Source organism: Cervus elaphus, chromosome 33, assembly GCF_910594005.1.
Source record: "Cervus elaphus chromosome 33, mCerEla1.1, whole genome shotgun sequence".
Taxonomy (NCBI): Eukaryota; Metazoa; Chordata; class Mammalia; order Artiodactyla; family Cervidae; genus Cervus; species Cervus elaphus.
Window position 1 is genome coordinate 63,362,305 of NC_057847.1, and position 17,215 is coordinate 63,379,519.

At 35.9% G+C, this 17,215-nt stretch overlaps 1 protein-coding gene across 2 annotated transcripts in view; it reads right to left on the reverse strand.

The window, feature by feature from the left end:
• Nucleotides 1–17,215, reverse strand: part of RAB3GAP1 (RAB3 GTPase activating protein catalytic subunit 1) — a 96,441-nt gene that overhangs the window by 33,314 nt on the left and 45,912 nt on the right. For both annotated transcript variants that reach the window (XM_043894250.1, XM_043894249.1), the window contains exons 8-13: nucleotides 13,865–13,964; nucleotides 10,598–10,679; nucleotides 5,157–5,225; nucleotides 3,670–3,743; nucleotides 1,045–1,137; nucleotides 457–626 (exon numbers count right to left, since the gene is read on the reverse strand). In XM_043894250.1, coding sequence (XP_043750185.1) covers nucleotides 457–626; nucleotides 1,045–1,137; nucleotides 3,670–3,743; nucleotides 5,157–5,225; nucleotides 10,598–10,679; nucleotides 13,865–13,964 — 588 coding nt within the window. The remainder of the gene's footprint in view (nucleotides 1–456; nucleotides 627–1,044; nucleotides 1,138–3,669; nucleotides 3,744–5,156; nucleotides 5,226–10,597; nucleotides 10,680–13,864; nucleotides 13,965–17,215) is intronic.

Genomic DNA, 17,215 nt, shown 5'->3' on the forward strand with positions numbered 1-17,215 from the left:
TAAACTGTAAGATGAAGTCCCATGCTCAGCAAGCACTTCACCACCTACTCTCCAGTCTCAACCCTGAGCCCTCTGGGAAGTACCCTGCCATCTACCAGATTGTCCGACATGCTCTCTCAGGCCTCTGCAATTCGTCCACTTCTAAACCTTAATCCAATTATGACTAATTGTCAATTGTCCCCTCTTTATGAAGCTTTCCCTGATTCCCACTGCTCAGACAGACAGATGCGCCCTCTGCTGTGTTCTCACAGGCCCTTTGCCAGAATTCTTACATGTAACATGGTATTGTAATTACTGTTCATTTTTCTTATTCCCACTACACCAGTGGCAACTCTGAATGTGGAGACTGTGTTTTACTCATTTTATATCCCCATTCAGTACCTGCCACACAGATGGAACTGTATAGATAATAAATGAGTGCGCATACAGACACATAAAAACATTACATTTAGTTACCAAGAGAATAGTATTGAGGACATCATTATTCAGTGGTGATTCTTCTACACCTCTGTGCTTCCGTATTTTCTTCTTTGCGGTGTGCACCATGTTAGAGACTGATAATTTATGAATTGGAACCGGTGCAGGCTCTGTCAACTTTGACAAAGCATGAGTTATATCAGCAATTTCTATAAAAAGAATAAAAATGAATACATATTACATCACCAACCTAGCAGGTTAAAGTGATGAATAAACTGATGACTATACAGAATACTTTAGTCACCCTTTTCATCAGTGACTTTTCATTAATACACATGTTTAGCTTTATATGGATGCATGATTAACAAAGGTATAACAATTTCTGCCCAGGAACTTCAAAAATAAACCTCTAAAACTCTATTTTTAAAAATATCTTACATTTTCTTGTTAATCACACAATGTTTTAGGCTCAGGGTATAGCCAAGAGAAAATGGTAGCTGTTTAGTTCATCAAAACTTGATTCCCTAATATAACCTGAATGAGAAAAATAGATGAAAAGTTGCTGGAAAATGTGAAGGAGTTAAGACATTTGAAAATAACTTTAAAAAAGAGAAAAAGTTAAGTCACCTCTCCCTTCTTCCTCAAATGTGGATCGTCCAAGAATCTCATCAGTTGACTCCTTTCGACGGCAAATTTTAAAAAATTCAGTGACAAAATCACCTACACAGAAAAAATGTTACTCGTTTTTGAAATGTAACTGAAAGAAGTCAGTCCTATAAATAAAGGTACATGTCTTTTCACAAAAGCTATTAACTAACACATTGCTTCCCTGGTGGCTCAGATGGTAGACTATGTGGTGAGGGAGACCTGGGTTCAACCCCTGGGTTGGGAAGATCTCCTGGAGAGGAAATGGCAACCCACTCCAGTATTCTTGCCTGGAAAATCCCATGGATGGAGGAGCCTGGCAGGCTATAGTCCACAGAGTCGCAAAGAGTCAGACATGACTTAGCGATTTCACTTTCACTTTCAACATATGGCAGAAAAAAAACATTCAAGGGAACTCTACTCAGTGCTCTGCACTGACCTAAGTAGGAAAGAAATTTTAAAAAGAGATATATGTATACATGTAACTGATTCACTATGCTGAACAACAGAAACACATTATAAAGCAACTATATTCTAATAAAAATTAAAAAAAAAACAAACTGAACTGTTGCATGATCTACCTGCCCTTCCAGTCAAGAGGTTGACATCTGAGCAAGGTGATGAGATTAGTCTTGACCCAGTGTAAAAAAAAATGAGAGACATTTGCCACTCTTGTTGCAATTCTGGTCATAAAAATGCATTAAGTTTGACCAAAAAAAAAAAAGGAAAGAAAAAGAACCATTCAGTTTCTCTACCCAATGCTAAAAATTAATCCCATTTCAAAGGTAGCCTTGCTTTTACTTTCCCTCTGTGTCCCAGCATAGTAAAAGTTTTTCTTATAATTCCTTCTAGAATGAAAGGAAAAGTAATTGGATGTAGTAATATTAAGCACTTACTATTGGCCTGAATAAGATAAATAGTATCTTTTCTCATGAAGTTGGTGAATCTAGGATTTAAAACAAGGTCTATCCAACTCTAAAACATTTCGTATCACCCGTCTACCTACCTCCCAATTTTCGTATTGTTTTAATCACCAAGTTGTGTCTGACTCTCTGCAACCTCCTGGGAAGCCTGCCAGGCTCCTCTGCCCATGGAGTTTCCCAGGCAAGAATACTAGTGGGTAGGCATTTCATTCTCCAGGGCATCGTCCCAACCCAGGGATCAAACACACGTCTTCAGCGTCTCCTGCATTGACTGGCAGATTCTTTACCACTGAGCCACCAGGGAAGCCTCACTACTTCCCTATACCTCAAGACAAAGATACCAGTGGCAGGAATTTTACCTTATATATGTAAACACTAATTAGCATTTAATGAATAACATGATGAATGATACAGAGCTCAGTAAAAAAATGCTTTACAGAAATACCCCAATACTCTAATCAATAAATATTTAGTAATAACTCCATCAGTTGAATGGTAATATATCAGGTTGTATGAAATAAATGTGGCATGGATGAACACAGATATGGAGAAAATAATTTTCACATCCACTAAATATAAGAGAGAAAAAGAGTAGAAAGAGGAGGAAGTTCAGAAGACTTCATGAAAGAGACATTATCTACAAAAGCAGAAAGGGAAAGATAATTCTAGATATGGGATATAATAATTATGACCTGAAGAGTGAATGATAGTTTTTAAAGTATTTCTATAATGTTATAACATTTATAAAATGTTATAGAAATGTTCTATATGTTCTAAATGTTATAGAACATTTCTATAATATTTCTATAACATTATATCAGGGTTTCCCTGATAGCTCAGTTGGTAAAGAATCTGCCTGCAATGCAGGAGACCCTGGTTCAATTCCTGTGTCAGGAAGATCTGCTGGAGAAGGGATAGGCTACCCATTCCAGTATTCTTGGACTTCCCTTGTGGCTCAGCTGGTAAAGAACCTGCCTGCAATGCAGGAGACCTGGGTTCGATCCTTGGGTTGAGAAGATTCCCTAGAGAAGGGAAAGGCTACCCACTCCAGTATTCTGGCCTGGTGAATTCCAAGGACTGTATAGTCAACAGGGTTGCAAACAGTCAGACATGACTGAGTGACTTTCACTTTCACATATTATTATCTTACTTCAAATATCCCTATGACATGTACAAGATTATTTACACCTCTTTACCTCTATCAGAAAATATATCTGCAGATACAGTACTGAGCCCTACAGAAAGGATCTAATAAGACCATCAAATTCAGTGTTCATCCTATCATATACTGCAAGTGTAGAGGGATAACAAAAGACAAAAAGGGTTCCACTAGCCAGAATGGAAGAAGCAGAGTATGCCACAGAAGGAAAAAAAGAAGTGACATAAAGCATTAGGAAAATAAAACTCAGATCCTGGGAAAACATAAGAGAATTTTGAGGTGTAGACTGGTTAAAACTAAATGACAAGAGAAAGTCTGCTCGTATTATTTAGGAATAACCAGAAACAGTCACTGCTGTTGACAAAGATTAATTTTTAATGATGTCAACCAAGGAGGTCACAATGTAAAAAAATTTAAAAAAGTTTTCAGATAGGTGAAATAAAGTATAAAGAATACATCCAGTGTTCCTCATCTGGAGAATAGACAAATATGCGGTACTTCAGGAAAGGAACATAAATATCTTACCTAGTAAACACTGAGGATTATCAGCTTTTCGAACTCTAACAGACCAATGGGGAGCCTGCATAGGATCCAAATCACTAAAATGCAAAACGATAATGGCTGATTCATGTCAATGTATGGCAAAAACCACTACAATATTGTAAAGTAATTAGCCTCCAACTAATAAAAATAAATGGAAAAAATAAATAAAATAAAATAAAATAAAAAATAAAAGACACTAGTTCCTTGGGGGGGGGGGGGGGACAACATAAGATCCTATTTGCAGCAATCGTCAAGGCTCATAAATTTACCAAAATGCAGTCTAATGAAAACATTATATAGAAGGACAAGCAATCCATTTTGCCTCTCTTAAACTTACTGCTATTCACATGCAGAAGGCCATTTAGATGAGTTTTTAAAAACAAAACCTTAAGACAAAATTCTTAGACAACAAAGTACAAACAAAAAAATCAAAATCAGAACAAACTAATCAAAAAGCATAAAAATGATTCTGATCAGGCAACATACAATGATAACCTAAGGAGACTATTTTAGGAATAAATAAAACAAAATGAGAAATGAGAAACAAGCAAAAATGTATAATAATCCTAATCTCTTATTACATTATTAATAAAAAAGAAAACTATAAAAATTTGCACAAGATCAAGTGCCCCATTTTCTCAGTTAAACAGATTATGCTGTACTCGCTTAATGGGATATTATATAGTACTTTACAAACTGACAACACAGATCTACATCTATTCAATGAATATCTGTATTATATGAATAAAGCAAATTAATATATAAATTTATACTTTAAAAATAAATACCCTTAAATGCTAACTGGTTATTTTTTAAGTAACAGAACTGTAGGTAATCTTTCTTCTTTATACCCATCCAAATTATCTGATTTAAAAAGCCTGTGTTACTTTTACCATCAGAAAATAGAACACATTTATTTTAACTATTAAAAAAAAAGTGTCCTATTTTTCACTGTTCTGCATCAAGAATGAGAAGATACCAAAATTAAATTCCTCTTTCCCCACATTCTTCTGGGATAGTAGTGCTCGCTGCAATTTTCAATTTTTTCCTGTGCAATCAGGAGTATATGATGTGGATGTTTTGTTATTTATGGCATTTAATGATCAAATGTCTTCCCACATATTTTAATGACCATCATCTCTTAAAAATCATTTATCAAATGTTCTTACCAGCTACAAAAAGTTCAACAGAATTATGCACTCACTCCCAAACTAACTAGAGACCTCTTCGCTAAGCCCAAGTAAGATTCAGACTGCTCATTACCCTGGAACTAAGGGTCCTGTCTCCAAAGTCCACAGCTTAAAACACATTTCTAATATACATCAGTCAGTCTAAACACTGACCTTTAAAAACAAAAGCAAACAACCATATCAGAAATTGATTCAAAGAAAAATTGCTAACCCACTGGGCAGTTAGTTTTAGTCTTTTGAAATCTGTGACTCTCAATGTACTATTTTTAACATACTTACGAATAAACATCATTATCCACAATGATACCTTCAGTCAGGTGAGGCCATGTAGTTGCTAAATGGAGTTCACTGAAACAAAACATACAATATATCTGTAAGCTTTAATAATGTATATATACACTGATTCAACAATTCTACTTCTAGAATTGTATCCTCAGTAAATAACCAGAAATATGCCAAAAAAAGTATGTTAAAAATGGTCACAATTTGTAATATAATAAAACTGTAAGCACCTGGTTTAGCAAATGGTGGCATATTTATATTAAGTTAAGGTCCGTCTAGTCAAGGCTATGGTTTTTCCTGTGGTCATGTATGGATGTGAGAGTTGGACTGTAAAGAAAGCTGAGCGCTGAAAAATTGATGCTTTTGAACTATGGTGTTGGAGAAGACTCTTGAGAGTCCTTTGGACTGCAAGGAGATCGCATCCTAAAGGAGATCAGTCCTGGGTGTTCATTGGAAGGACTGATGCTGAAGCTGAAACTCCAATACTTTGGCCACCTCATGCGAAGAGTTGACTCATTGGAAAAGACCGTGATGCTGGGAGGGATTGGGGGCAGGAAGAGAAGGGGATGACAGAGGATGAGATGGCTGGATGGCATCACAGACTCGATGGACATGAGTTTGAGTAAACTCCGGGAGTTGGTGACGGACAGGGAGGCCTGGTGTGCTGTGATTCATGGGGTCGCAAAGAGTCGGACACGACTGAGTGACTGAACTGAATGTCTACAAGAAAAAACTATGCTATATATAATAACCAAAAAGTATAAGTAAACCAAATGTTTGTCAGTTGATGAGTTAAGTAAAAGGTAGCACTATTCCAAAGGATAGCATATTATATGGTCACAAAAAGCAATGATGTACTGATCCACACTACAATGTAAATGAACCTCTAAAAGATGTTAAGTGAAAACAGCCAGATACAAAAGGTCCCATATGGTAAAATCCAACCTATTTGAAATGTCTGGAAAAGGCAAATCCATATAGGCAAAAAGTACATTAATATCAGTCTAGAGCTAGAGGCCCTAGGGAGACTGGGATGGCGGGGGCGGGGGGACGGTTGACAGTTAAGAGGTGAGGGGTTTCTTTTTGGGGTAATGCAAATGTTCTGGAATTAGATACTAATGATGGTTGCACAACTCTGAACCCTAAAAACACTAAATTGTATACTTTAAAACTGTGACTTTTATGGTACATAAGTTATATCTCAATTTTGAAAATATCATTTTTATAGTTCAGGGACTGGCATACTTTTTCTACAAAGGACCCTCTGGTAAGTATTTTGTGCTTTTCATGGGCCATGTATTAATAGTTTGCTATATTCTTGTTTTTTTCTTTTAAAACCCTCAAAAATGTAAAACCACTTTTAGTCCCTTGTTATTGTTTAGTCACTAAGTCATGTCTCTTTGTGACCTCATGGATTGTAGCCCGCCAGGCTCCTCTGTCCATGGGATTTCCCAGGCAAGAAAAACTGGAGTAGGCTGCCATTCCCTTCTCCAAGAGATCTTCCCAACCCAGGGATCTGAGGCAATAGTAAGAATAGAAATAAAGTACATAATAAATGGCATGTGCTTGAATCATCCTGAAACCATCCACCACCCTGGTCTTCCATGAAACCCGTTTCTGGTGCCAGAAGGTTGGGGACAGCTGCTCTCAAATGCTCTCGGGGTCCATCATCTGGAGGCATTGGTGCAGCTCGACCTTGAGATTGACTGTCACCAGTCTTCCTGATGAAGAAGATCTGGGAGGGAAAGTCTCACTGTCTCACGAGGTTTGGGAGCATGATTTCCGCTAGAATTTTCTTGGGTTGAGACTTCACCCCCTGAGCCTTTGGTGTGCTTGGGGTGGCTTTCACTGGTGGAGACCCATGAAGGGTAGAGTGGCTAAGAGGCATCAAGATCTGAGCAGATCTGCTGGAAGCCTGGTGCAGGCTCTGCTGGAGGCCTAGCGGATCCCTAAGCTCCATTATATCAGAAGGGGTGTGTCTTGGGAAGGGCATGGGGTGAACAAGACCTAGCCCCATGAAGACCATTCACAGTGTGTACAGATTGTGGGCACATTCATGGGCTAACTGTAGGGACATCTTTTGGGCTGCAGTTTCACCATCCAGAGTTCAGCCCGTTAAACTATGGTAATTTAGCTCATTACATATATAAAAACAGGCCACTGGCCAGATTTGGTCCACAGGTCATAGTTTGCTGACCTCTTTTTATAGATTAAAATTAAATTTCAGAAAGTTTTCATGTAAAATTATAACAAGCCACAAAAAATGTATGATGACATATATTTATAAAATAAATAAAAACACTGTGCAGAAAAGTTACCATAGCTGGCCTAACACTGAGAAAGGATTACTTGCAAGGCTAGTCCCTGGTGTGGCATCTGGGAACTTGAATTTCAGGAGGGTTCCTATCATTCCCTGTACCTAAATTACCTGTGCCAACAACATGGTTGATGGAAACATCTGGTTTCCTTCTGGTACATGCTAGCCAGAGGGTGCCTACATGATCAGTCTCTGATTAAAACTTCTAAGTGCTGAGCCTCTAGGGAGCTTCCCTGGTAGACAGCCTTTCACACAAGCTGTCACAATTCATTGCTAGGGGAATTAAATGTGTCCTGTGTGACTACATGGGAAGATGAAGTTTGTCCTTCATTTGCTCTGGACCTCACCCCGTATGCCTTTTCCCTTTGCTGACTTTGGCACCATATTGCCTTGCCTAGTAAATAAGCATGAGCACAGTTATTGAGTCCTAAGAGTTCTCCTAGCAAATCAACTTGGGGGTGGTGGTGGGGGGATCTGCTGCATACATACACATAGACATGTACATATACACACCTAATTCATACACATGAAAAATGGCCGGAAGCACATACAGCAAGCTGTTGTCAGTGATCACCTATGAGTAGGTGATTATAAATTTAGTGCTTTTTTTTCCCTCCTGTCTAGATTCTGACCTCATTTCTTATGTTTGGAGAATACAGAAGTCAAAAGGGTCAATTAGTTCATTTCTCTGCTCTTCAGTGATGCTTGATTAACTGGCAACTCCAGTCTGAGAATCTGAATCTGTGAGCACCGTTAGGAATTCACAGTGGGCCAGCACTCCACAACAATGCAGTGTAACCTGGGTTATGAACCAGACAACTAGGCAGGCTTGGCTCAAGGCTATTTTCTGAGCCTGGGTCTACAATGGTCCCAGTTAAACATTTGAGTTACTAAGTATCTATCCAATAAACTGATTTTTTGCTTGAATTAGAGTTGACTATTACAGTTTGCAACTAGACAGTGTGACTACTAAACATATGGTTTTTGCCCATTTTTTCTGCACTGAACATGAATTTATTATTCATAATAAAACTAATTAAGGTAAAAAATTATCACAAACAATATGTGATATATTGTTTAAATGACTAGAATGATTTGAAAGTTAAAACTATCCACTACTGAATTTTTTAAAGTATGACCCTCAAATTCAATTCCTAAGCTTTTATGATTAAGTCCTTTCCTCTCCCTCTAACTATAGAAAAATTTCTTTGACAATGAGACAAGACACTGAAAAAGGCTCTTCATTTCCTCTTTCACTATTAAAGATGCCTTTTCAAAAGCATTGTGCCCACAATATTTGCTCATCACTGTTTGATTTAAATGGTGTGCCACATGTACCATCTTACCCTCAACTTATTTCTGTGTCCTTCAATCACTTGTTCCTTTGCTGACTGACTCCTCATCACAATACAGATTTGGAAGAAATATTTAATAATTAAAACCTTCACATTTCTATCAGGTCAGTTTATTGTACTCCCCCTAAAATTTACTCTAAGTAAAATTCAAATAAATGACCCCATTGGAGGCCACAATTATATCTGTATCCAGCCCACACCGTTTCTTGCTTGCTCACTACATTCTAGCCATGATAGCCACCTTTTGTTTCCTTCAGTAAACTTTCCAAGCTCTTTCCTGCATCGAGGTGCTTTGCACAGGCTCTTCCTTGCACCTGGAACGGTCATCCTCTCATTCTCTGCCTGGCTAAACTCTTCCCTGGTTAAGACTCAGAATAAATACCCTTTCCCTTGAGAAGACCTTACTGATGGCACACAAATCTAAACTAGTCACTCATTTTACTGTCAATACGTCCTATACTTTTCCTTCAAATTATCCCATAATATATAATCCTAAATTTACTTAGAATTATAGTTCATCTATTTTTATAGATGAATTTTATTTATTTTATTTTATTTATTTACATATTTTTATTAATATTTTATATTATTTTATTTATATTTGTATTAATTTTATTTATTTATATATTTTATTTATATAATTATAGTTCATCTATTTTTTTAATTAGACTACAAATGCCGAGAAGGCAGAATCTGTCAGTTTTACTTACTTCAGTATCTTCCTCTTAGCATAGTGTCTGGCCCATATAATAAATATCAATTTTAAAAGATATCCACTTTACTGTCTCCCTTAAGTGACTTTAAGTTAAAAGTATTATTATTTCTACAATTTAAGTGAGAGTATTAAAGAAGGCAAAAGGAGAAGGGGGTAGCCGAGGATGAGATGGTTAGATAGCATCACTGACTTAATGGACATGACGAATTTGAGCAAATTCCGGGACATAGTCAAGGGCAGAGAAGCCTGGCTTGCTGCAGTCACAGCATGAGGTCGCAGGGTCGGACACAATTTAACAACTGAACGACAAAATATGAATATATGTATTTTAAAATAACCAAATAGTTTAACAAATGAGATAGTTTTTATATCAGCACTATTTATATTTTCCAAATATTTTGCTATCAGTGATGAAGTTTTCCAACCCCTACATTTTCACATGAAACAGTTGTTTTTATTCTTTAAGTTCAGTAGTTCCTCTACAAAAACAATTGGGTAACCTATAAGGTCACCCTTGTGTCTCTTATTTAAGCCTTAATTTTGAAAAAGTGGCCAGGAAAAATGCAAAAAATTGTTAACTCTGGGTCATGGACATATGAAAATTTGTGTTATATGACAATGTCTGTGCTTTTCAATATTTAAAATGTTTCCCCAAAGTAGGCCAAGAATCACTTCTGTAAGTGATTCCTTATACATTAAGTGTATTAATATACACTTAATTACATTAATGTATTAGTGAAATTATATATTATATTGCATTATACATTACATGACATTAATGTATTATATTAATATACACTTATATATATATAACAATATATATAAATACATTAAGTGTATTATATATGTTTTACATATTACTTTAAACCCTCTTTTACTTCTTAAGTTACAGAGGAAAAAAAGAAAAAGATAGACAGATTATTACATGTAGGTCTCTATTTCCAGTACTACATTCATTCCAGGAGGCTGCAGTATTATAAAACACAGTAAAATCAACATCAAATAGAATTAAAAAAGTCCCATAATTCAAATCATATAATGAAAGTCACACCTAATGGGATCTTCACAGGCACCAAATGGTAACTTGCCAAATTCCAGGCCTCCCACTTCTCCTCCTACAAGCGCATCTATATCTAAAGATGAAAAAAAAAATTTCCACAAGTTAGCCAAAAGTGGAGAAATAAGAATCTAAATCTAGTTATATCAACCTTTTGAGAGATTATAGATTTTAAACTGTCTACATTAAGACACAGCAAGTTAGAGAGCAAGCTGTCAAATACTAGACTTCCTCCAAGAATGTTAGAGTAAAAAAAAAAAAAAGGAAAATTATAGTAAAAGGATACATTTAATTCCTGTTTGTAAAGTGCTGTATTCAAGCCTGCATTCTAAATTTTACCCTTCTGAAACAGTCCTTAAATACAATTAAAGAGATTATTATTCTTGTAAAATTTAAAAATTTTCTAAGTATGTGATCAATGTCATCTAAAAGAACAATTAAATGAGCATTAAAAAATTTAATCATCAACCTACATTCATCAGTTTTGCTGTTAATAATTTCAGAATAGCCCAAATTAGTCATCATTAATAAAGCTTTATTTAAGTTGACAGTACATGGAAATATCTGAAACACAGAAAAGAATTTCCATTCCATTATGAATGGTATCTGAGAATAGAGGAAAATTTAGAAGGTAAATCACCCTTAGATGAAACCCTTAGTTTCATCCCTCTTGAAGAAGTAATAAACACTTCTAAAAGACGTCAAAAAGATTTGTCTTCAAAGTAATACAAATGATTGATTTTAATTATTCACACTACACTGTGAATTACTAAAGTCTACTCTTGAGTTATGAACACTTACAGATTCACTAAAATCATGTTTGACAAATACCTACACTCTAACTAAATTATTAAAATTAGCATTAAATATGGTTCAATTACTTGAGTCAGTAAATTTTCTCAAATTCATTCCATTTTTCCAACTAAAGCATGCTTACAACAGAGACAAAAATAACTAGTTTTATTGTAAAATATGAATTAAGAACTTCAAAATTTATAATGAGCACATGTTTAAAATCAATGAGCTAGGGCTTCCATGGTGGCTCAGTGGTAAAGAATCCATCTGCCAACGTGCAGGAGGCACTGGTTTGATCCCTGATCTGGGAAGATCCCACGTGCCACAGGGCAACTAAGCCTGTGCGCCACAAGAGAAGGCACCGCAAGTAGAAAGTAGCCCCGCCTCGCCAGAACTAGAGAAAAATCAGCAGCAACCAAGACCCAGCACAATCAAAAATAATTTTTTTAAAACCTTAGCAAGCTAAAAATTATTACTGGACTATAACTGTACAAAACTTTAATTAAATTAAAAGGTGAAAAGCAACATTGTAGAATGAAAGGATGATGCAACTTGGAGTGTGACCAGGATTTAAATGTGAACTTTAGCACTTGGTGACCATGTCACCTTGAGTCAGTTACTTTTGTTTTCTAAGAAAAATAATACTTGTCTCATAAAGCGAAGTGAAGTGAAGTGAAAGTCACTTAGTCGTGTCTGACTCTTTGTGACCTCATGGACTGTATAGTCCCTGGAATTCTCCAGGACAGAATACTGGAGTAGGCAGCCTTTCTCTTCTCCAGGGGATCTTCCCAACCCAGGGATCGAACCCAGGTCTCCTGCATTGCAGGCAGATTCTTTACCAGCTGAGCCATAAGAGAAGCCCAAGAATACTGGAGTGGGTAGCCTATCCCTTCTCCAGTGGATCTTCCTGACCCAGGAATTGAACTGGGGTCTCCAGCATTGCAGGCAGATTCTTTACCAACTGAGCTATGAGGGAAGCCCCACTTGTCTCATAAGTAAATGAGAATTACATGAAACAGTACATAAAATGCAGTGTCTAGCCCATATTACATGCTCAGTCTCTTCCCCTTAAAAGGGAAAATATTAAAAATTTATGTGACTTTCAATCCACTGAGGAAGAAGTTAATATTTTGATACTCATTTTTAAAAACTTGCAATAGAACATTAACAAAGGCCTTATTGGCAATCAGAAGTATAATGTTAAGATTCTCATTCTTGAACTTTTTATATCATCAACAGACAATACTATCTGGGGAAATCTTTAAAATCTAACTATTAATAGAATGGCTTTTGAAAAAAGGAAAAGGAAGGTTGGAACTGAAACTTCAAAACTAGAAGCCAACTATAAATTGTCTGGTGGGTACTGTTTGAGAACTAAAATTACCAAAACAAACATTTGAGTCTTCTAACATAAATTTCAGTTTAGCTTTAATTTCCCTCTGCTATAGTTAGATGCAGTTCTCTTATTGCACATTAAGAATTTCAAATTATTCAGTGGTATATAAAATAGTAGTAGTACATAAAACCACCAAAAGCTAAATGTACCATGTTAATTTTAGCATCATCCTAAAACTATCAATTTACTATTTTCAATCTTATAAAAAACCAACCAACCACTTGTAACAGAAATAAACAGTAAAGAATATTATTTTATTATAATGTAATTCTGAGGGAGGTAGAATGAAAAATGTTTTTGGGCTAATAAAATCCTTCTACGATTTATAAGTTGATACTAAATTTCTTACTAGATATACTTGAATATAAGTACACTTATATGTGAGAGAAACATCCAGGAGCCTAAACCTCACTTACTTAGGCTAAATGTCCACCAGGCTGAGCTTTTCTAAAACTTAGGTAATGTCTGTTTATATCTGTGTCCCTGGCAGGAACAAATTTATAGGCTAAAAATCAATGACTACTAAATGAATCAGTACAACAACGGCGAAGTAGGTAAAATGATTTTTATTTTTATAAAAACACAAGTTAAAGTAAAATATTCTACAGCTCTTCCCAGCATATGTGTATATATACATTTCTTTTTTTTCTTTTCTGCTTTCCTTACTTAGCCCTCTTCTTCAAACTCTACTTTCTATAAGGTTCTGTGCACGTCTATTCTCCGTGTAGGAGAGAGGTTTCTCTTCTTATATTCTGAAAGCAGACATTTTAATCATTCATTACATACTAATTTTCAGCATACAATGTTCCATAGCAAGGGAATGCTTTATAAATAGTATTTTTTTCAATGACAGATTGTCAAGTAGAGAGTAATTGACAATTAGAGTAATGGTCTAGAGTAATTCTAGAGTTGTCTCTAGAACAACCTACAATTTTCAAGAGAAAAAAAGTGATAAGGGCAATGAAATTAGCAACACTATATACATTAAAAATGAGTTACAAATATTTCAAACACTTTAAACACACTGTTAAATACTTTTCATTTCTGAATATAGTTCTAAATTATCTCACCCGGAGGTTGCTGAGGCCAAAAATACTGCTGCCAATCTTGAAGTACATAGGTAAACCTTATAGCAATATTAACTGGAGGCAACGGAGTTAAAGGACATCCCTAAGAAGTAAATGCAAAGACAATATAATGAAATGTTAGTACCCTTGTAATACCAGACCCAAATTTCAAGCTACTGAAATAGATGAATTATTACCTTTATGACACCGGGATTTTCAGATTATAGTGTTAGATATGGCACACATATACCAGCCATAAAAAATGTATGTATGACATTCTAGCCATTAAAAAGGAAAACTAAGTCACTGAAGTTATTAGAGCCAAAGGTGCAGAATTTAAGAAATCATTTTCATAGGGGAAATTCTCACAGCCTAAAACCTCAAGAGATAAATTAATGCCAGAGAACAAATTACATTAAAATAAAGCTGCTTAACTCTTTGACATAAATCACAGCAAGATCCTCCATGACGCATCTCCTACAGTAATAGAAATAAAAACAAAAATAAACAAAAGGGACCAAATTAAACTTAAAAGCTTTTGTACAATGAAGGAAAGTACAAGCAAGGTGAAAAGCAACCCTCAGAATGGGAGAAAATAATAGCAAAGGAAACAACTGACAGAGGATTAATCTCCAAATTATACAAGCAGGTCATGCAGCTCAATACCAGAAAAACAAACAATCCAATCAAAAATTGGGCAGAAGACCTAAACAGACCTGTCTCCAAAGAAGACATACAGAAGGCCAACAAACACATGAAAAGATGCTCAACATCACACATTATTACAGAAATGCAAATCAAAACTACAATGAGGTATCATCTTACACCAGTCAGAATGGCCATCATCAAACAGTCTACTAACAATAAATGCCAGAGAGGGTGTGGAGAAAAGGGAACCCTCATGCACCGTTGGTAGGAATGCAAATTGATAACAGTCACTATAGAAAACAATATGGAGATTCCTTAAAAAACTAGGAATAAAACTACTATACAACCCAGCAATCCCACTACTGGGCATATACCCTCAGGAAACCATAACTGAAAAAGACACATGTACCCCAATGTTCACTGCAGTACTATGTACAATAGCTAGAATATGGAGGCAACCTAGATGTCCATCAACAGAGGAATGGATAAAGAAGTTGTGGTACATATACACAATGGAATATTACTCAGCTATAAAAAGGAGTACATGAGTCAGTTCTAATGAGGGGGATTAATCTAGACCCTATTATACACAGTGAAGTCAGAAAGAGAGACAAATGCTGTATATTAACGCGTATACATGAAATCTAGAAAGATGGTACTGATGACCCTATTTACAGGGCAGCAAAGCACACAGATATAAAGAACAGAATTTTGGTCACCGTGGGAGAGGGAGATGGTGGGAAGACTTGAGAGAGTAGTGTTGAAACATATACATGACCAAATATACAATAGATAGCCAGTGGGAATTTGCTGTATGATGCAGGAAACCCAAAGTCAGTGCTCTGTGACAATCTAGAGAGGTAGGATGGGGAGGGAGGTGGAAGGAAGGTTTGGGGGGGGGGTGGGGGGGTGGAACATGTGTATGGCTGTGGCTGATTCATGTTGATGTATGGCAGAAACCATCACTATATAGTAAAGTAATTATCCTCCAATTAAAAAAAATAAACTTTCAAAAGAAGCTGTTTAAACTACTACCAGGAAGAGATATTACATTCTATTAAGTAAAATACTATTTCAAAATATCTTACACAATTTTAATTACACAAACATAATTTTTTACTAGTCTCTTCAGCCATGTTGAATGTAAAAAAAATGTGAATCATTTTTTAAATAAAGTAAAACTGCTATAAAATGTAAAACTAGGTTTAAGATGTCTTTTTTCCCTTTGAAATGAAAATAAACTCAAAGCCAGTCTTGAATATTTAACTAGAATGTTAGACAGTGACAAATGGTCACTCATGCAAAATAGTTTATATTAATGAATCAGAAAATTAAGATCTATCTTTATACTCATTAATAATAATAATAATTAATAATATCCAAACATCTCATGATCTCAGCTTCCCTTAATAATGGTTAAGCTATATTAATGTGGAATAGGAATTAAATATGCATAAGCATGACCTAGTGAGCTTGTGAAAATGCAGATTCAACAATATCCTGCATATCTACCCAGTTTCCAGGTGTTTCTGATACTGCTGGTCAGGAGAAATAACACAGACCCTTCAGCTCAGCAGCAGCAGCAGCTATAAATATCATTAGTAACTTTAACTGAATACAAACTCAATCTCAAGACAGCTGCCAAAAAAAAAAGAGCTAATTCAGTTTTGGGCTGCTGTGTCCTATAGAAGCAAGGTAAGATTCTGGCTGGTCAGAAATAATTACTTTTTACTTAGATTTAGGTACCAAGTGAGCATTCACCAGTAAATCTAGACCCAGTAATGATCTAGAAACCATACTTTGACACATAACTTCTGTTCCAGTCACACAGCAATGCTGGCAAATACAGAAAGAGATGACCAAAAACAAACAGCTAGGACCAAACACGACATAAATATCTTCACGGATCCTAGAAAAGGAATAGAAAAGGTACAGAAAACTGAAAGCATTAAGTGGGACCCAAGACACATGCTTGCTAAGTTCCAGGTGACAGCCAGGATTATGGACTACATTAAATGGAACCAAAAGTACTCAGCCCAGACTGAGGGTACTACAAAGACTCTCTGCTTAAGGCAGACATATGAACAGAGTACTCTAGCTTGGGGCAGTGGCTGTGCTGGAAGGTATCGGGCTAGAAAAAGTTGTGTGATCTGGGGAAAAACCCACTCCTATGATCCAAGCAAGCAATTCAATGATTCCAAGACTCCGTGTGCGATACCACAATATCAACACCGAGCAAGAGGCTTCAAACACCATTTTAAAACAGGCTTCTGAAATAGTCTACAGATAAGAAGCAATCACAAAATTATAAAACCACTAGAGAAGATAGGAAAGCTTAAAAAACTACAGAAAGATGACATTCAAAATGAGCCTGCAAACAAAACTTTCCCAGAACATGAAGAAATAAATACAGTTCTAAGAAAGATAAATATCCAAATCAGAATATAAAACCATGAAACATAAAGAACATCTGATAGAATGAGGAATGTCTAAACTGAAAAATGAAACACTACGGTATGAGAGTGCTTTCAAACATTTAAAGGATTGTGGCAAAAGAGGATTTAAATTTAAACTTTATGTGACTCCAAGGACAACCGCCCTCTGCTGCCACTCTGCCAAGGAAACCTTTTCAAAATATTAGATTCATGTGAAAATGAAATAAATTGCCATTGTGGGGCTAAAGTGTCTTGGAACACTTCCAGTAGA